The 22,868-nt window shown below is 44.8% G+C and overlaps 1 protein-coding gene across 5 annotated transcripts in view; it reads left to right on the forward strand.

The window, feature by feature from the left end:
* The window catches only part of LNPEP (leucyl and cystinyl aminopeptidase), a 69,288-nt gene extending 62,554 nt beyond the window's left edge, over positions 1–6,734 (forward strand). For 4 of the 5 annotated variants that reach the window (XM_082336919.1, XM_082336918.1, XM_082336920.1 and 1 more), the window contains 2 exons: positions 32–113; positions 1,622–6,734. In XM_082336919.1, coding sequence (XP_082193045.1) covers positions 32–113; positions 1,622–1,753 — 214 coding nt within the window. In that variant the 3' untranslated portion in view covers positions 1,754–6,734. Of the gene's footprint in view, positions 1–31; positions 114–1,621 lie in introns of those variants that run through there. The other variant, XR_014230732.1, reaches the window with a different exon arrangement.
* The last annotated feature ends 16,134 nt before the right edge of the window (positions 6,735–22,868 follow it).

Below are 22,868 nucleotides of genomic sequence, written 5' to 3' on the forward strand. Positions count from 1 at the left end.
GTTAAAAATAACTTCTTTGTTTGTATTTCAGATTTCACCTAGGCTCATATACTATCCAGAATATCATTAGTTCATCAACTTCTCAGTTTGCAACAAAGGCACATCTACTTGAGGTTGGTGGCTTAATCTACCAGAAAGGGATATTTTCTAGTGCCAACGTTGTCCCAAAAAGCAGGGTTCTTTTACCCGGTGTGCAAAAAGCTGAATAACACATGCAGTTGAGATATTTGTTTATTTCATGTCTGCGCAGAGATGGGTGCTAGGTGGTAACTCCACAAAGCTAGCACACCTTGGTTAACATGCAGTGACATTTTATACATTCTGAATAGCTGTTAGCAGTATTTTCACAATTCCACTTATCCATCCTTGCTTCTATTGGTTCTCACAAGCCTCGTCCCCACTTAGAAGTACAGCGTGTTTTAAATTTACAGCTCATGCTCAGTAGGTAGGGGTCTTTGCTTGGGCCCGGGGCTTCAATGCTGTAGGTGTGATTTTTACTATGTTAATTAGGATAGTTCAGTCATGGTTCAAGTGATGCTCACTTTGGCTTTATCAGCAGCCTTGTTTTCTTGTGCTTATCTTGGTATTTCATTGCTAGAGTGTTTTGCAGTGTCCTCCTGTTTCTGCTCTCAGGGCAGGTCTTGTTATCTGTTTACAGAGGCCTTAATGTCCTCTGCCTTAACATCCTTTGTCTTATTTCTGGCATATCTCCAACACCAATGCCATTTTCATTTAATTGAGGGATGTTATTTCTGTCCTTGAGGCCCTTTGGCAAGGATATTCAGCTATTGCTTTCCCTATTTCACACGCTGAAATATATATAAAGATGTTGAAGATTACATACTGAGTCTATGGCAGAGTTATGTATAGAGTTAAACCCAGTTATCTGTTTATACTGTGTTGTTTTCCTATTCACTGGAACATGCTGTCTCCCAAAATAATGTTTTGGTATAGATTTTGTAGACCAGCTATGCTTTCTGCATCTCTGGAATGTGATGCAGTGCCATTAAAATGGCTTTGTTATTTTTGCTGTTAACAATCCCAAGGAGCTATTGTGGAGGCTGAGTATCAGTTAAGATCCGGTTAATAGCCATTAGAAATCTCTGTTTTCTTCCCTAAGAAGGCCTTTAAGTTAATGTGTGAAGAATGGTTTATGGTTTAGTCTAATGTTTTCATTCAGATAATTTGGTAGAGATAGTTGCTTATGGTTTGATCTCTAGTATTTTAAGTGTTAACATCGACAATTATAATGATGAGTGGGTGTGAGGGTCATTCCAGAGCGCTGAAGAGGGTTGCTTATCAGTTCTTTGTCACAGAATGAGACTTCTTTTCCAGAACTTTGAGTGCTCTGTGATTGTTCTGTGATTAATATGATAAGTGAATGTCTGTTTACTAGGGAAATAATTTACTGAGACCAAATGAGTTATTGCTGCAGTTCCTATGAAAAATGCTTTCCTTGCATTTTGGGAACTCCTTTGAGAGGCTTGCTTACTGATACAAATGATTCTCGGGAATGGATTTCCTGCAACATATGTGTAGCTTTTGCTTCTGAACCTATTTGTGTGACCAGTGTTGATTTTAATTAAAATTTTCTTTTTCTTTCTTTTCTCTTGCTGTGCAGGTGAAGTCATTTTTTGAGTCAAAATCAGAAGAGAGTTCTCAACTGCGTTGTGTAAAAGAGGCAATTGACACAATTCAGCTCAATATCCAGTGGATGGAAAAGAACTTAGCAAAGCTACAAGAACTGCTGTAGTGCTTATAATGCTCTGGTGTGTCAGCCATTTAGGAGCTCTGTGGGCAGTTGCTGTGTTTCTTTTGCAAAAGCCAGGGTGAAACCAGGCATCACTGCAACGTTGTTTGCACTATTAAGGAGTCTAGATAGCTCAGGGCATGTCTCAGATAAATTTTTATTTTCTTTGGAGCATTTATGAGAAAGATGTAAGTATTTATTCTGAAACTGTTTTCATCTATAGACCAAACATCTGCAGAAATGATTAAATATCATTTTATATTTGAAATATATGCCCTTTCATTTGGAGTTGTGTTGTAGTTTCTTAGCAGTGGGTTAATATTGACAGGATGAGAAAGAAAGAAAGCATTACCATGAACTGTTACTTCTTTGCAGACTGCTTGTTGAGCAGTAGATTTTTTAATGCAAAACTGCAGGTGGTTTCCACATTTGTAGATATAGAAGCTGTTGTGAAACAAAATCATACTCCAGATACATAAGTAGTAGTGGATCTTATAAAGCACACCAGTTTGAGGCAAAATAAATAAGGTTTCACTTTAAGTTTCGATTTTTTTTTATTATTATTATTATTTTCACAGTATTCTTTAGGAATTACACAAAAACATTAAGAATAATATCTTATGCTACTAGTATACACTTTGATGTATAAAGTGGCTGGATAGTAAGAAAATAGATAGTGGCTGGAAAAGAAAAACCAGATAGCAAAACCAAGTGTTTTAGAGTTGGAATTTCCAGAAACACTGATGTAACCTTGGAACTTTTACTCTGAATTTGTTAGACATTTTTGAGAATCTCACCATTATTCATTGGACTTTAACTGATTTTGCTGTATTGATCTCTGAGCAACTGCATAAAATTGCATTTTTACAGGTTGGTACTTCTGTTAGACTGACTACTGATTTGTGCCCTTTTGACTACTGATTTTTTATTTCACTACTTGTTGCAGAGGGTCTGCAATTAATAGATATGTCAGCCACTTCATTTGGGTAAACTTCTGTTTTTTCCTTGCCTGATAACTTGTATGTCACAGTATAATTTGTGAACATTGCTCACTCTTTATAACATTAGCTTTAGAAAAGCTTCTCATTTACATTTTAATGACTTCTACTGTTGTGATAAACCTTGTGAGATAAATCTTCAAAGTCTTTTAAAGAAAAGGATCTAAAACCCTAATGTGCTACATTAGAAAGGTGAAATACCTACTGTACAATCTGCATCTCTTTCAAAAGCAGTGAAAAAGGCCATTTTTGAGGTATAGCATATATATACAACACATGCAAGAGTAAACATACCTTTTTATCTGGAGATCTGTTCTATTCATTTCACTACCAATACACCTTTTGCGGATTCATGCAAGCAGATTCAGACCTGTTGTTGTCTGATCATCATTCAATTATGTGGTCAGTTATAAAATACGATGAAAGCACTAACAATTAAAAGTTGTACTATTTTAATTAAATTAATTTCAGCTACAGTAAATTCTGAAGAAGGTAATTGTTTGAATTAGAGTTAATGGACTTAAAAATTTGTCACAGGGTAATTCAAATTGAATGCTTTTTGGAACCGCAGCATTGGCTGTTTATTTGGTTAGCAAAAATTATGATCGCTTAAGCCATACCATACTTTTCCCATCTTTTCAGAATATCTGTTCAAACTCCTGGAATAGAAATTGCTCATTTTCCAGATCACATTAGAATTGCAGATGTCATTTTTAACTTTAAAATTATCAAAAAGAATGTTAAACCTTAAGAGTGTGCAAACACTTGTTTGCCCAAAAGGCCCAGAAATGAATAATTTTTACATGCACTGAAGAAGGAACTGGCAGCATAAGCATTGAAAATAATTCCTTATAAGTTATGGAATTAGAATTTTAATTAAATATGTTCTTGGAATTTTTGTACTGCCATGCATTATGACTTCATTTCCTGCTTTATTTTAAAACTTTGGAATCTCTACAGAAATATTAGTTCCATCTTTGCATGTTTGTGTGTGTGTGTGTGTGTGTGTATATTTGTGTAATTTCTTTTTCTTTCTAGTCACTTCTTCATATTAAATGAGAAGTCAGTAGTAAGCTTTCACTTTTCTATCCCGTCTATCCCCTCACATGTGTTTTACCTCATCCCTGGCTGCAGTATTGAGTATGATAAAATTTAAAATGGGAACTGTGGGAGAAGATCCCATCTTCCTCCTGATTTCTGCTGTGGAATTTAAAAAAAAATACTATTTTATTCAAATGCTTTAGTGACAATTATGAGGAAATAGCATGGAGCTGAGTTTTAGACAGCAAACTATACTAAGAAAATCTGGAAAGTTGGGGAGGTTGTGGAAGGATTATTGAATAATTTTTCATTTTACTATTTGTTGCATATGGATACTTTTGGTATGTCAGTTGTACATGTTTTAAAACTATTTTTCTGTCATGGAGTCTCCGACCTTATTAAAAATTTTGCTGGAGTCCTTCTTCTGTGAGAAATGCTTAAATATACTCCTCCCTGTTTGAGTATATTGGGAACTGATGAAGATTGGAATGGCTAAGACCTGTGCAGGACAGACAACCATTGCTGACAAGGCTCCATTTTGGATATGGGTTTAGGGTAGGGTGAAGGTCAGGAAAAGTGTTAGGGTTTGGTGCAAGACAGAGTATATAGCCCTAGCACTAGGGGAGCCATGGAAAGGCTGCCAGGGGAAGGTGAGGGCTGCCAAAGCTTTCAGTCCTGGGCACTTTTTATTGGGAGCTATAGCTGGCGGTGTCCCTGTTGGACCTGGGGTCTGGCTAGGGTTAGGGTGAGGCTTAGACATTTGTGCAGGACAAAGAGCAGAGCCCCATTGTTCATGCGGCTACAAAGGTGCTGCCAAAGGAAGGGTTGAGCTGCCAAAGCTTTCAGTCCTGGCCACTTTTGCCTAGGAGTCATAAAGTATGGGGTGTCCCAATTTACATGGGTTCTGGTTAGGATTAGTGCAAGGGTAAAGCTTAGCCATAGGTGCAGGACAAAGAGCAGAGCCCCAGTCTTTGTGGGGCTGTGAAGAAACAGTCAAGGGATCACGAGGGCAGTCAAAACACTTTGGTCACAACAACCCCATGCAATGCTATAGGCTGGGGGAGGAGTGGCTGGAGAGCTGCCTGGCAGAAAAGGACCTGGGGGTGTTGGTTGACAGTCGCCTGAACATGAGCCAGCAGTGTGCTCAGGTGGCCAAGAGGGCCAATGGCATCCTGGCCTGTATCAAGAATAGCGTGGCCAGCAGGACCAGGGAGGTGATAGTGCCCCTGTACTCGGCACTGGTGAGGCCACACCTCGAGTACTGTGTTCAGTTTTGGGCCCCTCACTACAAAAAGGACATCGAGGTGCTGGAGCGTGTCCAGAGAAGGGCAACAAAGCTGGTAAAGGGTCTGGAGCACAAGTCTTATGAGGATAGGCTGAGGGAACTGGGGTTGTTTAGTCTGGAGAAGAGGAGGCTGAGGGGAGACCTTATTGCTCTCTACAATTACCTGCAAGGAGGCTGTAGGGAGGTGGGGGTTGGTCTCTTCCCCCTAGTAACGAGTGATAGGACGAGAGGAAACGGCCTCAAGCTGCGCCAGGGGAGGTTTAGATTAGATATTAGGAAAAACTTCTTCACTGAGAGGGTGATCAAGCAGTGGAACAGGCTGCCCAGGGAAGTGGTTGAGTCTCCATCCCTGGAGGTATTTAAAGAATGGAGAGATGTGGTGCTCGAGGATATGGTATAGATGGACTTGGCAGTGATAGGTTAACGGTTGGACTCGATGATCTTAAGGGTCTTTTCCAACCTTGACAATTCTATGATTCTATGAAAAGCTTTCAGTTTAGGGCACTTTTTCATGGGACCTATAGCTGGTAGCATCCCTGTTGGAGCTGGGGTCTGTTAAGGGTTAGGGCGAGCGTGAGAATTAGCCGTAAGTGCAAGAGAGAGAGCAGAGCCCCAGTATTTGTGGGGCTGCAAAGGAGCTGCCAAAGGAAGGTGAGGGCTTCCAAAGCTCTCAGACCTGGCCACTTTTTCTAGGGAACCATCGCTGGCAGAGTTTGTGATGGACCTGTACTCTGCCTAGAGTTGTGATCATGGTGTAGGTGATGGTTATGTGCAAGAGCAAACACAGAGCCCCAGTGTTTGACAGTGAAGGGGCTGCCAAGGGAAGGTGAGGGCTGCCAAAAGTCTGGCCTTTTCTGTATGGGAGACATCACTAGCATCTGTCAGTTTTCCTCGGTTCTTGCTAGGGTGTGGGTGTAGTTGAGAGTAAGGGTAAGGTAGTAGAGCATGTTCAGAGTTGCAGTGTTTATGGGATGCAAAGGGGCTGTCACATGAAGGTGAGGGATGCAAACAGCCCCACAAACAGAACCTAGGTTCCAAACACAAAGAAGTGGCCAGGACTGAAAGCTGTTAGCAGCCCTTACCTTCCTTTGGCAGACCCTTCACAGCACCACAAACACTGGAGACCTGTGCTTGCTCTACAACTTAATCCCTGCTTACGCGTTCACCCTTCTCAGAGCCCTGCGCCAAAACGGACAATCACCACCTAGAATTCCCACACAGAAGTGGCCAGGACTGAAAGCCATTGGTGACCCTCACCTTCCCTTGGCAGCTCCTTCACTGTCAAACAAACACTGGGGCTCTGCACTTGCTCTACCCACTCAGGCTCACCAGAGCCTAGCTCCAAAACAGACACCCACCACCTAAGCTTCCCACACAGGTGTGGCCAGGTGTTGTGGTTTAACCCTGGCCGGCAACTAAACACCATGCACCTGCTTGCTCACTCCCCTGTGCTGGGATAGGGGGAGAACAGGAAGGCTAAAAGTGAGAAACTCATGAGTTGAGATAAAAGCAGTTTAATAACTAAAAAGAAATAATAATTTTCAAAAAACAATTTTAAGAAGAAGGGAAAAAATAACAAAGAGAAGAAATTTAAAAGGCAAGAAAGACAAGCAATGCAAATGAAAAGTTGCTCACCAGCAACTGACCAATGCCCAGCCAGTCCCCAAAAAGTGGGCTTCACCCCACCAACACCGTGTGCCCTGCCCCCCCCCCCCCTCCATTTTATTGCTGAGCATGATGCCATACGGTATGGAATATCACTTTGATCAGCTAGTCCAACAGTGTTCTCTCCCAACTTTTTGTGCACCTCCAACCTATGCGTTGGCAGGGCAGTGTGAGGAGTAGAAAAGACCTTGACATTGGGTAAGCACTGCTCAGCAGTAACTAAAACATCAGAGTGTTACCAACATATAGCCCTATGTTTCAACCTGCTATTAAGAAATTTAACTCTATTATAGCCAAAGCCAGTACATTCTCCACCCTTTATTCCCTACCGTTTACGTCATGTTCAAGTCCCACACTATTGCAATACATTCTCATTAACCACCCCTTCCCCTGTAAAATGTCCATACATATCCATAACGTGTTCATTGAATTCATTTGGTCTATGACTTTGGGCTTCATCTGTTATGGTATTCACTCAGGGCAGGAGAGGTAGTGCATTGCATGGAGTTACTGGGCATGAAAACCAGCTCAAGTAGGGTCGCTGCTGCACTTGCACTGCTTCTTGTGAGGTTCATTCTTCATTGGTCCAGGTGGTTTCTGCTCTGGTACTTCCTATAACATGCAACTCAAATCACGGGTTACAACAGTGTAAAGGTATATGCATTACAGTCTCCACCCCGGTCCTTTTGGACTAGGTCGTAAGGTTTAACATTGCAATGAATTCCTCCTTGTCCTGGTTTCAGCTGGGATAGAGTTAATTTTCTTCTTGGTAGCTGGTATGGGGCTGTGTTTTGGGTTTAGGATGAGAACAATGATGTCGAGGATGCACTGACATTTTGTTCTTGCTAAGTAGTTGCTAAATGGCGCTCACAGTGGTAAAGGACTTTTCAACTGCCCATGCTCTGCCGGGTGCACAAGAAGCTGGGAGGGGGCACAGCCAGGACAGCTGACCCAGACTGGCCAAGGGGCTATTCCATACCATGTGACGTCATGCTCAGTATATATATACTGGGGAGCTAGCCGGGGGAGGGGGCAACGATCGCTGCTTGGGGGACGGGCTGGCCATTGGTCGGAGGGTGGTGAGCAATTGTAGAGTGTATCGTTTGCTTTGTATTACCATTGTACTATTATTACTTATTATTATTGTTATTATTATTATTACTGTTCTATTTTTATTTTACTTTAGTTATTAAACTGTTCTTATCTCAACCCACGAGTTTTCTCCCTTTTACCCTTCTGATTCTCTCCCCCATCCCACTGGTGGGGAGTGAGCGAGCGGCTGCGTGGTGCTTAGTTGCTGGCTGGGGTTAAACCACGACAGTCCTTTTTGGCGCCCAACGTGGGGCTCGAAGGGTTTGAGATAATAACAGATTAACTAGAGTGTATTAAGGAATTTCATTCTGTTAACAGTTATCGGTTGTAATATTGATTCATCTGTTCTCGGTACTAGTCTACCTGATCTGCACCATGCTCTTGTTTTTGCTGTGCTTTGCCATAATGAGTGATGTGTTGCCTGGAAGACTGTTTATTAAAACACTGGCCTTGAGTGCTATCTGGTATTTGGGTTCTGTAGTGAAGCCATTACTGTACTTCGGGTACCACCTCATGGAGACAATTAGCAATTATACCTTCTCTTCTGAGAGTTTTTTTATGGAGGAAATACAGGATGGCACCTTTGTTACTTTCTTCTATGATGTTTTCTCCTTCATTACAACAATTTTTCATTATCTTGAGCATCCTTGGGTAGTTAAGATATATCCGTTGATAGTTCTTGGGAATTTTGTTTCAGTTTTATCTAAGGTTAATAAGCAGCTTAAGAATATCATCCAGAGACCTCCTCGAAGGCTGGATAGTTATGAGTGGCAGGGTGTGTGGGAGAGTATGGGCAAGTACCTAGGACAGTGGGCACCTCCAGTGTTTTGGAACTTCACCCCTGAACAAGTGCAGAATCCTGAAAAACTAGTAAAGTATTTGGAAAATGTATGTTGTCACCCTGGCAACTCCAGAGAGACACAGATCACTGCAACGTGCTGGGGCCTGGCCCATGCCTACCGAGCCCTATTCAACACTATTCAGTACCCTCAAGGGAAAGAGAAGGTCTCTGGATCGGATGACAAAATGCTGGCCCCCGTGGCTGTGCCAGCCCCCACGATAGGCACTGCGGCTGGACCAGAGAACCAATCCGTGCCAGTATCACTTGCCCCTATACAGAAGAAAAAATACACAAGGAAATCAGCTCGTTTAGTAAGGGCTGATGATGAGCCAGGGCCATCAAGAGAACAGGAGGAGGAAGAGGCGGAACCCATAAATGAGATGGTAACCACCCGATCCCTCTCCCTGAGTGAGCTGCGAGACATGCGAAAAGATTTCGGTCGTCGTCCAGGTGAGCACATCATCACCTGGCTGCTCCGATGCTGGGATAATGGGGCCAGTAGCCTGGAATTAGAGGGTAGGGAAGCCAAGCAGCTGGGATCCCTTTCTAGAGAAGGAGGCAATTGGAAAAGGGGCAAAAGCCCTCAGCCTCTGGAGGCGACTCCTGTCAGGTGTGAAGGAAAGATATCCCTTCAAGGAAGATGTTATATGTCACCCAGGCAAGTGGACCACCATGGAGAGAGGTATCCAGTACCTGAGGGAATTAGCTGTGCTGGAAGTGATTTATAATGACCTGGATAATGATCAGTTATCCAAAGATCCAGACGAAGTCCAATGCACACGACCCATGTGGCGGAAGTTTGTACGGAGCGCACCATCATCACATGCAAACTCATTGGCAATAATGACCTGGAAAGATGAAGAGGGACCAACAGTGGATGAAATGGCTGGCCAGCTCCGACAATACGAAGAAAGTCTCTCTTCCTCCCTACAGGCCTGCGTATCGGCTGTGGAAAAACTGTCCCAGAAGGTCCAGCAACTCGAAGAGGATATATCCTACTCCTCACCTGTACGAAGCAGTATCTCAGCCATTAGGAATAAGCGTCCCTCTGTTCAAGAGAGAAGATACAGTGGATACACACCACGGGGCACCCTGTGGTTTTATCTGCGTGACCACGGAGAGGACACGAGGAAGTGGGATGGAGAATCTACCTCGACCCTAGAGGCACGGGTACGTGAGTTGCAAGGAAAAACAACTACAAAAGGTGGTTCTCCCAGGAGAGTTGCGGCTCCAGTTTCCAGCGAGCAGTTCCTCAGACAGGGTAGAAGGGCTGATTCTGTTTCCGATCCTAATAAAGGGATTTTTGACTCGCATTTACAAGAAGTGAGTAACGAGTGCTATGACCAGGACTAGAGGGGCCCTGCCTCCAGCCAGGTGGAGGAGAGGGACAATCGGGTGTACTGGACTGTGTGGATTCGATGGCCTGGCACATCAGCCCCACAGGAGTATAAGGCTTTAGTAGACACCGGTGCACAGTGTACCCTCATGCCATCAAGCTGTAAAGGGGCAGAACCCATCTGTATTTCTGGAGTGACAGGGGGATCCCAAGAGCTGCCTGTATTGGAGGCTGAAGTGAGCCTGACTGGGAATGAGTGGCAGAAGCACCCCATTGTGACTGGCCCAGAGGCTCCGTGCATCCTTGGTATAGACTACCTCAGGAGAGGGTATTTCAAGGACCCAAAAGGGTACCGGTGGGCTTTTGGCATAGCCGCATTGGAGACAGAGGAAATTAAACAGCTGTCTACCCTGCCCGGTCTTTCGGAGGACCCTTCTGTTGTGGGGTTGCTGAGGGTCAAAGAACAACAGGTACCAACTGCTACCACAACAGTGCACCGGCGGCAATATCGCACCAACAGAGACTCCCTGATTCCCATCCATAAGCTGATTCGTCAGCTGGAGAGCCAAGGAGTGATCAGCAAGACTCACTCACCCTTTAACAGTCCCATATGGCCAGTGAGAAAGTCTAATGGAGAGTGGAGACTAACAGTAGACTATCGGGGCCTGAATGAAGTCACGCCACCACTGAGCGCTGCCGTACCAGACATGTTAGAACTTCAATATGAATTGGAGTCAAAGGCAGCCAAGTGGTATGCCACCATTGACATCGCTAATGCATTTTTCTCAATCCCTTTGGCAGCAGAGTGCAGGCCACAGTTTGCTTTCACTTGGAGGGGGGTCCAGTACACCTGGAACCGACTGCCCCAGGGGTGGAAACACAGCCCTACCATTTGCCATGGACTGATCCAGACTGCATTGGAACAGGGTGGGGCTCCGGAACACCTGCAGTACATTGATGACATCATTGTGTGGGGCAACACAGCAGCAGAAGTTTTTGAGAAAGGGAAGAAAATAGTCCAAATTCTTCTGGAAGCTGGCTTTGCTATAAAACAAAGTAAGGTCAAGGGACCTGCACAGGAGATCCAGTTTTTAGGAATAAAATGGCAATATGGGCGTCGTCAGATCCCAATGGATGTAATCAACAAAATCACAGCCATGTCCCCACCAACCAGCAAAAAGGAAGCACAAGCTTTCTTGGGCGTTGTGGGTTTTTGGAGAATGCATATTCCACATTACAGTCTCATCGTAAGCCCTCTCTATCAAGTGACCCGCAAGAAGAACGATTTCAAATGGGGCCCTGAGCAACGACAAGCCTTTGAACAAATTAAACGGGAGATAGTTCATGCAGTTGCCCTTGGGCCAGTCCGGGCAGGACAAGATATTAAAAATGTGCTCTACACTGCAGCTGGGGAGAACGGCCCTACCTGGAGCCTCTGGCAGAAAGCACCGGGGGAGACTCGAGGTCGACCCCTGGGGTTCTGGAGTCGGGGATACAGAGGATCTGAGGCCCACTATACTCCAACTGAAAAAGAGATATTGGCAGCATATGAAGGAGTTCGAGCTGCTTCAGAAGTGGTTGGTACTGAAGCACAGCTCCTCCTGGCACCCCGACTGCCGGTGCTGGGCTGGATGTTCAAAGGGAGAGTCCCTTCTACCCATCATGCAACTGATGCTACGTGGAGTAAGTGGGTTGCACTCATTACACAACGGGCTCGAATAGGAAACCCCAGTCGCCCAGGAATCTTGGAAGTGATCATGGACTGGCCAGAAGGCAAAGATTTCGGAATATCGCCAGAGGAGGAGGTGATGCGTGCTGAGGAGGCCCCACCGTATAATAAACTATCAGAAAATGAGAAGCAATATGCCCTGTTCACTGATGGGTCCTGTCGTCTTGTGGGGAAGCATCGCAGGTGGAAAGCTGCTGTATGGAGTCCTGTACGACAGGTGGCGGAAACTGCTGAAGGAGAAGGTGAATCGAGTCAGTTTGCAGAGGTGAAAGCCATCCAGCTGGCTTTAGATATTGCTGAACGAGAAAAGTGGCCAATGCTCTATCTCTATACTGACTCATGGATGGTGGCAAATGCTCTATGGGGGTGGCTGCGGCAATGGAAGCAGAGCAACTGGCAGCGCAGAGGCAAACCCATCTGGGCTGCCACATTGTGGCAAGATATTGCCGGCCGGGTAGAGAACCTGGTTGTAAAAGTACGCCACGTAGATGCTCACGTACCCAAGAGTCGGGCCACTGAAGAACATCAAAACAACCAGCAGGTGGATCAGGCTGCCCAGATTAAAGTGGCTCAGGTGGATCTGGACTGGCAACATAAGGGTGAATTATTTCTAGCTCAGTGGGCCCATGACATCTCAGGCCATCAAGGAAGAGATGCAACATATAGATGGGCTCGCGATCGAGGGGTGGACTTAACCATGGACACTATTGCACAGGTTATCCATCAATGTGAAACATGCGCTGCAATCAAGCGAGCCAAGCGGTTCAAGCCCCTCTGGCATGGAGGACGATGGCTGAAATATAAATATGGGGAGGCCTGGCAGATTGATTATATCACACTCCCACAAACCCGCCAAGGCAAGCGCCATGTGCTTACAATGGTGGAAGCAACCACCGGATGGCTGGAAACATATCCTGTGCCCCATGCCACTGCCCGTAACACTATCCTGGGCCTTGAAAAGCAAGTCCTATGGGGACATGGCACCCCAGAAAGAACTGAGTCAGATAACGGAACTCATTTCCGAAACAGCCTCATAGACACCTGGGCCAAAGAGCATGGCATTGAGTGGGTATATCACATCCCCTATCACGCACCAGCCTCTGGGAAAATAGAACGATATAATGGACTGTTAAAGACTACACTGAGAGCAATGGGTGGTGGGACATTTAAACATTGGGATACACATTTAGCAAAGGCCACCTGGGTAGTCAACACCAGGGGATCTGCCAATCGAGCTGGCCCTGCCCAATCAAAACTTATACGTACTGTGGAAGGGGATAAAGTCCCTGTAGTGCACATAAAAAATATGATGGGAAAGAGAGTCTGGGTTAATTCCACCTTAGGCAAAGGTAAACGCATTCGTGGGATTGCTTTTGCTCAAGGACCTGGGTGCACTTGGTGGGTGATGCGGGAAGATGGGGAGGTCCGATGTGTACCTCAAGGAGATTTGATTTTGGGTGAAAATAGCCAACGAACTGAATTATATAATGTTTGTTGCTGTATAATACTGTATGTCATCACTTCTGTGATTACTATATGACATATCAACAGTATATAGCAAGAATCGCCCAAACTAATGGAGAATGAGCTCTGAGGAAACCAAGCAAAGCGCAGAGATGGTAGAACTAGACCTGGCTTCAGCATGCTACAATCCAACACCACGCGCTACCTCTCCTGCCCAGAAAGACTGTTATGACAGATGAATCCCAGAGTCATAAACTAAATGAACTCAACAAATGTTCTAGAGGGAATGATACTCGTGTATTGTATCAAAGGAAAGGAAGGGGGTGGTCTTTAATGAGGATATGTTGGATAATGTGGGACCTGGGCATGACATAAATGTTATGGAATAAGGGGTGGATACTGTCCTGGTTTCAGCTGGGATAGAGTTAATTTTCTTCTTGGTAGCTGGTATGGGGCTGTGTTTTGGGTTTAGGATGAGAACAATGATGTCGAGGATGCACTGACATTTTGTTCTTGCTAAGTAGTTGCTAAATGGCGCTCACAGTGGTAAAGGACTTTTCAACTGCCCATGCTCTGCCGGGTGCACAAGAAGCTGGGAGGGGGCACAGCCAGGACAGCTGACCCAGACTGGCCAAGGGGCTATTCCATACCATGTGACGTCATGCTCAGTATATATATACTGGGGAGCTAGCCGGGGGAGGGGGCAACGATCGCTGCTTGGGGGACGGGCTGGCCATTGGTCGGAGGGTGGTGAGCAATTGTAGAGTGTATCGTTTGCTTTGTATTACCATTGTACTATTATTACTTATTATTATTATTGTTATTATTATTATTACTGTTCTATTTTTATTTTACTTTAGTTATTAAACTGTTCTTATCTCAACCCACGAGTTTTCTCCCTTTTACCCTTCTGATTCTCTCCCCCATCCCACTGGTGGGGAGTGAGCGAGCGGCTGCGTGGTGCTTAGTTGCTGGCTGGGGTTAAACCACGACACTCCTCTTGCCTCTGGCCTGGCTAGCAGCAAGAGGTTCCTGCTATAATACCTTTGACATATAGCAGCCACAGCAGTGTTGACATCCAGCATCATGTGACACTGCCATCACACAACTCAAATCATGGATTATTTTCATCCAGGATTGAATCACGTTGAGGTACACATTGGACTTTCCTATCCTTCCATATTACCCACCAAGTGCACCTAGGTCCTTGAGCAAAAATGAGCCTGTGAATAGGTTTGCCCTTTCCTGAGGAAGGAATAACACAGATTGTTTTTCTCAACAAGTTCTTTATATGTACTATGGGGACCTTATCTCCTTCCACAGTGCCCAGGGATTTTGATTGAGCAGGGCCAGGTTGACTGGCAGATCCTCTAGTGTTAACTAGCCAAGTGGCTTCTGCTAAATTTGTATCCCAGTGCTTCAATGTCCCAGCACTCATCATTGCTCTCAGTGTAGTTTTTAACAGTCCATTGTATCGTTTAGTTTTCCCAGAGGCTGGTGCGTGATAGGGGATGTGATACACCCAGTCAGTCATGCTTATTGGCCCAGGTGTTTATGAGGTTGTGTTGGAAATGAGTCACATTATCTGATTTGATTCTTTCAGGAGTGCCATGTTGCCATAAAACTTGCTTTCCAAGGCCCAAGATAGTACTCCGGGCAGTGTCATGGGTCACAGGTTACATTTCCAACCATCTAGTAGTTGCTTCCACCATTGTAAACATGGTGCTTGCCATGGTGGGTTCATACTAGAGTGATATAATCAATCTGCTTGACTGGTATTATTTATATTTCAGCCATTTCCCCCTATACCAAAAAGGCTTCAGCTGCTTTGCTTGTTTGATTATGGTGCACATTTTATATTCATGGATAAACTGTGCAATGGCATCAATGGTCAAGTCCAACCCTTGATCATGAGCCCAGTTGTATGTTGCAGCACTTCCTGGATGTCCTGATGTGTCATGGGCCCACTGAGCTGTAACTAGCTCACCCTTATGTTCCCAGTCCAGATCCACCTGAGCCACTTCAATTCTAGCAGCCTTGTCCAGCTGCTTGTCGTTTTGATGTTCTTCAGTGGCCTGACTCTTGAGTATGTGAGCATCTACATGACGTACTTTTACAACCAGGTTCTCTATCCAGGCAGCAATATCTTGCCACAGTTCAGCAGCCCAGATGAGTTTACCTCTGTGCTGCCAGTCAGTCCGCTTCCATTGCTGTAGCCACCCCTATAAGGCATTTGCCAGAATCCATGAGTCAGTGTGGAGATAAAGTACTCGCCATTTTTCTCGTTCAGCAACATCTAAAGCCAGCTGGATGGCTTTCACTTCTGCAGAGTGACTCAATTCACCTTTTCCTTCAGCAGTTTCTGTGACTTGTTGTGTATAGGACTCCACACAGTAGCCTTCTGTCATGGTTTAACCCCAGCCAGCAACTATGCACCACACAGCCACTCGCTCACTCCCCGCCCCCGGTGGGGCAGGGGAGAAAATTGGAAGGGTGAAAGTCAGAAAAACTCATGGGTTGAGATAAGAACAGTTTAATAATTGAAGTAAAATGAAATAGAATAGTAGTAGTAGTAATAATAATAATAATATAATACAATAATAATATACAAAGCAAGTGATACACGACACAATTGCTCACCACCCACTGACGATGCCCAGCCCGTTCCCGAGCAGCGATCACTTCCCCCCCCAGCCAGCTCTCTTCAGTTTATATACTGAGCATGACGTCATATGGTATGGAATAGCCCTTTGGCCAGTCTGGGTCAGCTGTCCTAGCTATGCTCCCTCCCAGCTTCTTGTGCACCTGGCAGAGCATGGGAAGCTGAAAAGTCCTTGACTGGTGTGAGCACTACTTAGCAACAACTAAAACATCAGTGTGTTATCAACATTATTCTCATGCTAAATCCAAAACACAGCACTATACCAGCTACTAAGAAGAAAATTAACTCTATCCCAGCTGAAACCAGGACACCTTCCACCTTTGATATTTTACCACAATACAACGCAGTCCATCTATAAACAGGGCATATTGCTTTTCATTTTCTGGTCATTTATTATACAGTGGGGCCTCTTCAGCATGAGCCACCTCCTCTGGTGACATGTCAAAGATGTGGCCCTCTGGCCAGTCCATGATCATGTCCAAGATTCCTGAGTGGTCAGGTTTTCTCATTCAAGCCTGTTGTGTTGTCAGTACGACCTACTTTACTCCATGTAACCTCAGTTGCATGATGTGTAGAGGGGACCTTCCTTTTGAACATCCAGCCAGCACAGGCAATCAAGTTGTCAAAAGGAAGTGTGCTTCAGAACCAGCTACTTCTGAAGCAGCTCGAACTCCTTCATATGCTGCTAATATTGCTTTCTCAGTTGGAGTGTAATGATGGGCTTCAGATCCTGTATATCCCCGGCTCCAAAACCCTAGAGGTAGACCTTGAGTCTCTCCAGGTGGTTTCTGCCAGAGGCTCCAGGTGGGGGTGTGGTCCCTGGCTACAGTGTAAAGCACATTTCTCACATCTTGTCCTGTCTGGACTGGCCCAAGTGCTACTGTACTAACTATCCCCCATTTAATTTGTTCAAAGGCTTGCTGCTGCTCAGGGCCCTGTTCAAAATTGATCTTAGTCCAAATCACTTGATGGAGAGTGTTTATGATCAGACTATAACCTGGAATATGCATTCTCCAAAAACTCAAGACACTTAAGAAAGCTTGTGTTTATTTTTGTTAGTTGGTGGAGACATTGCTGTTACTTTATTGATCACATCCATTGGGTTATGGACAACACCCATTTTGCCATTTTATTCCTAAAAACTGGATCTCCTGTGCAGATCCTTACTTCCTTTTATGGCAAAAATAGGTTTCAAAAGAATTTGGATGATTATTCTCCCTTTCTCAAACGCTTCCTCTGCTGTGTTGTCCCACACAATGATGTCATCAATATACTGCAGGTGTTCAGGAGCTTCACCTAGTTCCAATGCAGTCTGTATCAATCCATGACAAATGGTAGGACTGTGTTTCCACCCCTAGGGTGGTCAGTTCCAGGTGTACTAGATACCACTCTACGTGAAAGCAAACTGTAGCCTGCACTGTGCTGCTAAAGGGGTCGAGAATAATGTGTTAAGAGATATCAATTGTCACAATACAATTTGGCTACTTTTGACTCCAGTTCATACTGGAGTTCTAGCATGTCTGGTACGGCAGCACTCAGCAGCAGCGTGACGGTCCAGGCCATGACAGTCCACTGTCAGCCTCCACTCACTGTTAGATTTTTGCACTGGCCATATGGGAGTATTAAAGGGTGAGTGAGTCTTACTGATCACTCCTTGAATCTCCAGTTGCCGAATCAGCTCATGGATGGGAACCAGGGAGTCTGGATTGGTGGGTTATTGCTGCCAGTGCACTGTCATGGTAGCAACTGACAGCTGCTATTCTTTAATACACAGCAGTCCTGTAACAGAAGGATCCTCTGAGCGATCAGGCAAACTAGACAGCTCTTTAGTCTTCTTCGTACTCAAGGCAGCTATACCAAAAGCCCACAGGTACCCTTTTGGATCTTTGAAGTACCTCTCCTGAGGCAGTCTGTGCTAAGGACACAAGAAGACTCCAGACCAGTCACAATAGGACGTTTTTGCTACCCATTCCCAGTTAGCTTACCTCAGCCTCCAACACAGACAGTTCTTGGGATTCTCCTGTCACTCCAGAAATACAGATGGATTCTGCCCCTTTATAATCTGATGGTATTGGAGTACACTGTGCACCAGTGTCCACAAAAGCTTTATACTCCCATGGGGCTGATGTGCCAGGCCATCGAACCCACACAGTCCAGTAAAACCTGTTGTCCCTTTCCTCTGCCCGGCAAAAGTCAGGATGTCTCTATGCCTAGTCAGAATATTCATTACTTGATTTTTTGTAACTGCAACCCAGAAGTCCCTTCATCAGGGTCAAAAGTATGATCCGCCCTTCTACTCTGCCCAACAGACACTGGAGGAGTAATTTTTCCTTTTGGCTGTTGTTTTTTCTTGCAGTTCCTGTACTTGGGCATCTAGTTTCCAGGTAGGTTCACCATCCCACTTCCTCATGTCCTTGCCCTGGTCACACAGATAGAACCACAGGGTTGCAAGAGGTGTGTGCCACTGGTACCCTCTCCCTTGAACAGAAAAAGTCTGATTCTTTAATAAGTTCAGAGACATTGGTTGATGTGGGTGAGGAAGACATACCCTTCTGGGATTGCTGGGACAGTTTTTGGGACAGTTTTTCCACAGCAGGCCCATAGGGAGGAAGTGAGATTATCTTCATATTCTCAGAGTTGTCTGGCCAATCCATCCATAGGTAATGCCTCGTGTCTGTCCAGCTCATTATCGCCAGGGTGTGGGTGTATGACATTGGTGCATTTCATATAAACTTTTGCCATGTGTTTCCGTGCAACAGATTTCAACAGATTTCCTCTTTCATTGTTCTTTGGATACCAGGTCATCATCCAGGTTGTTATAGATCACCTCCACCATGACTAATTCCCTCAGATACTGGCTGCCTCCCTCAATGGGTGGTCCAATTGCTTTGGGAATTTGCAAGATCTTCCTTGAAGGGATACCTGTCCTTCACACTGGACAGGAGTCACGCCAAAGACTGAGGACTCCCGCTCCTTTTCCAATAGTTTGTCAAAGGCCTTATCCCTAACAAGGGATCCCAGCTGCTGGGCTTCCTTACTGTCCAATTCCTGACTTTTGGCTCCAATATCCCAGCATTGGAGTAACGAGCTGAGAATTTGCTCGCCTGGTTGATGGCTGAAATCTTTTCGCTTATCTTGCAGCTCACTTAGGGATATGAATCGGTTAGCTTCTGTCTCATTTATGATTTCAGTCCCTTCCTCCTCCTGTTCCTATAACTGCTCTGCTGCAGAACCCACTGCCTCTTCTGATTCTCTCTTGTGGTTTAATCCCAGCCAGCAACCAAGCACCACTCGCTCAGTTCCACCCCACCAACCCAGTGGGATGGGGGGACAAATCAGAAGAGTAAAAGTGAGAAAACTTGTGGGCTGACATAAAGACAATTTAATAAGTAAAGCAAAAGCCGCACACACAAGCAAAGCAAAATAAGGAATTCATTCACTATTTCCCATCGGCAGGCAGGTGTTCAGCCAGGAACAGGAAAGCAGGGCTCCATCACACGTAACGGTTACTTGGGATAACAAAACTCTGAATGTCCCCCCCCTTCCTTCTTCTTCCCCCAGCTTTATATGCTGAGCATGATGTTGTATGGTATGGAATATCCCTTTGGTCAGTTTGGGTCAGCTGCCCTGGCTGTGCCCCCTCCCAAATTCTTGTATATCTCCAGCCTTCTCAGCCAGTAGAATATGAGAAGCTGAAAAGTCCTTGACCTAGTGTAAGCACTACTTAGCAACAACTAAAATATCCGTGTGTTACCAACATTATTCTCATACTAAATACAAAACATAGCACTATACCAGCTACTAGGAAGAAAATTAACTCTATCCCACCTGAAACCAGGACATCTCTCCTGCTCCCTCTTAGGAGAAGCTTCTTCATCCCTTACTAAATGAGTTGACTTCTGCTTGCATTTTTTCAATTATAGGGGCGACTGACATATTTGAGGGCCAGGTCTCTGGTTTACCCATAGTGCCTGTTGGTACGTTTTCAGATCCAGAAGCTCTCAGAGAACCTCTCTTCTCCTTGAGGGTGCTCAATAGTCTTGAGCTGGTTTTGGTAGGGGCAGGCCAGGCCCCAGCACAGTGCAATAAGTTGTACCTCTTTGAAATAGCCAGGGCATCTTGTTTTTCAAACATTCTAGCACTTCATCAGAATCCCGCACTGGTTCAGGAGTGAAGTTCCAGACCATCAGAGGTGACAAGCTTTCTAGATACCATATTCTTCAACATGCCATGCCACCCATAACCACACTGCTGCGGGGCCTATGTCATATTTCTAAATAGCTTTCCAACCTTAAAAAAGCTGAAACAATGTTTCTACGAAATACCAATAGAAGTATTTTGATTACCAAAGGATGTTCAAGATACTGAAGAGTTATTGTAATGAGGGAGAAAACATCACAGGAGAAGGTGGGGAAGGATCCCTTCCGTATTTCCTCCACAGAAAAACTCTCAGAGGAAGAAGTGTAATTGTTAATTGACTCCAATATACCTCAGTATTGGTATTCAGTATACCTGCTTTGGTACTCAGTATTGGTGTATTCCTCTTAAGGGCAGGAAAGGTGACAGCCAGCAACAACTTTTATACCTAATATACCTTCTGTGTGGGAGCCTTCACTGGAGGATTTCTCTTTTGGACTTGGACTCTGCATAGTATGAAGGAGCAGGTGGCAGAGCAAGCCCGGAGCAGCAGTGTTGGTGGGGTTGTGAAGCAGTTGCTTTCAGTCCTGGCCACTCCTATGTGGGAGCCCCAGCTGGCACCTGTCCATTTTGGACCTGGGCACCTGGGTAAGGTCACATACAACCTCACCCCAGCCAGAGCTCAGGTTCAGAACAGACATCCGCCAGCACGAGCTCCCATACAGAAGTGGCCAGGACTGAAAGCTGTTGGTGACCCTCACCTTCCCTTGGCAACCCCTTCACAGCCCCACGAACACTGGGGCTATGGGCTTGCTCTACCACCTAACCCTTACCATCACCTACACTTCTGTAGCTGGTTGACTTTTGCATGCTCCTGTGCTTTTAAAAGGTGGTACTTAAAAACTAAGGAGCACTCATGGATCCCCTAGGCCTTCAAATGCAGATTCCCAGGCGACTCTGATAACCAGATCCCCGAGTAGCTTAATGTTTGCTCTCTTGATATCTAGGGCAGCAACTCTGGTGACATTTTTCTCATTACACAGAAAATTTTAAATGCAACCATTTTGTGACCACTGTGGCCAAGATAGCCACCACATCTCCCACGAGCCCTTCTCTAGTCAAAAACAACAAGTCTAGGAAGACACCTTTCCTAGTTGGCTCACTGAGTCCTTGTGACAGGAAATCAGCTTCAACAAAATTCAGGAATTTCCCAGACTTGCTTGTCACAGCAGTATGGTATTCCCAGTTGATGTCTGGGAAGCTGAAATCTCCCATGATGACAAGGGATCCAGAGATTTCTCCTAGTTGTGTATAGAATAACTCATCAGTGCCAACCACCCTGGCAGCAAATGAAGTTGTGAGGCATTGTGAGGTAACTCAGTCAGTCTTCCAGTATATCACCAGCTGGAAAATTTTAACAATTACCTTCTAATAATTTGTGTTTTGATTGAAAGATGTTTTTTCTCTTTCTAGAAAGTTGGCCAGCCACTCTTTGCAGCCAGCTAAAGAGTTTTCCTCCTTCTCAAGAGTTTGTTCCAGTGGCGAGTCTGCTGTTAGATTTAGCATCTAAATAACATGTTTTCTTCTTCAAGATTTTCTGGCTACAGCTTCCAGGCCTAGTCTGAATTTCCTTCATTCTTACTTTGTAATTACTTCTACAATCTAAACTGTATTTCTCCAGCTCCTCTACACTAGAACTGTACAGATAAATTCCACAGAAATTCCACCACTGTCCAATTAAAAGATAAAAGCCATTATTTGACTACATATACGCTCAGTCAAAAAAATGGTAATGATCAAAGATTTTAATAGGAACTTGAAGTGCTTGAACAATGGGCTACTTTGACAGTTCACTGATTCCCAGTATAATGCTCTCACTCCTTGATCTCATGGTAGTTCTTGGCACATGTGTTTAAAACACATAGTTGTGTGAGATAATCAGTTGACTGTGTCATCTAGAGTTTTTTCATTTATGCAGGTGAAAAATCAGAACTGCTGAGGTTTTTGGAAAATTATTTGACTTGGTTGATTGGGTCACTGGTTCTTAGTTAAGTTGTAGCAGAAACCACAGGCATTATATATATATAATATATATTATAGATACATGGTATATAAAAGATGTTATATTTATATGAATATATATTATATATATTTTAAGATATCCCACATATATATCTATGTCTATACATAAATACATTTTTGTGTGTGTGTGTGTATGTATATATGGGAGAGATGCAAAGCAAAGGTAGAATAAACTACATGCTAGGAGAGCAGCAGTAATAAATTTTAAAAATGCTGACATCACCAGAAAGAGGTAGAAGGCCAGGAGGAGCTGGGACCTGGGAGAAGTATAAGCATGTCTGAATCTGAATTCTCTCAGTGCCAGGAGGCACACAAGGCGCGAACATCGTTCTTCCACTTCGATCGGTCTGCGGCTGCGTGCTCTGGAGTCACCCAAGGGCCACAGCGCAGTCTTCTGTTGGTTTTTTCCTCAGGACATGACCGATCCAGTTCCATCTCCTCCTCCTCACTTCATTACTGATTTTCTCCATCTCCACCATTTCGGTTTTTTTGAAAGTTGATGCTCGTCGTTTCTGCAACTTTTTTTTTTTTTTCCCGGGAGGAGGTAGTTGGCCTCCTGCCCAACCCCCATGACTTGGAGGGCCAGTGGTTTTTCTGTCAGGGTGGCCTTCCCTTAGGCTGCGTTGGTTCACGGCACCTTCTTCAATTTTATCCGGTGCACCCTCCAGAGAGGCATCCCCTATCCACCACCCAGGGGATGTGCCTTCTAGCCGTGCAGCCCCAGCCGAAGGAGTATAAGTATATACTGTTAAATTTTCCCAGGAGGCAGCAGTAGGAAGCAGAGAA

This window comes from Platalea leucorodia, assembly GCF_965183815.1.
Source record: "Platalea leucorodia genome assembly, chromosome: Z".
In the NCBI taxonomy this organism is placed as follows: domain Eukaryota; kingdom Metazoa; phylum Chordata; class Aves; order Pelecaniformes; family Threskiornithidae; genus Platalea; species Platalea leucorodia.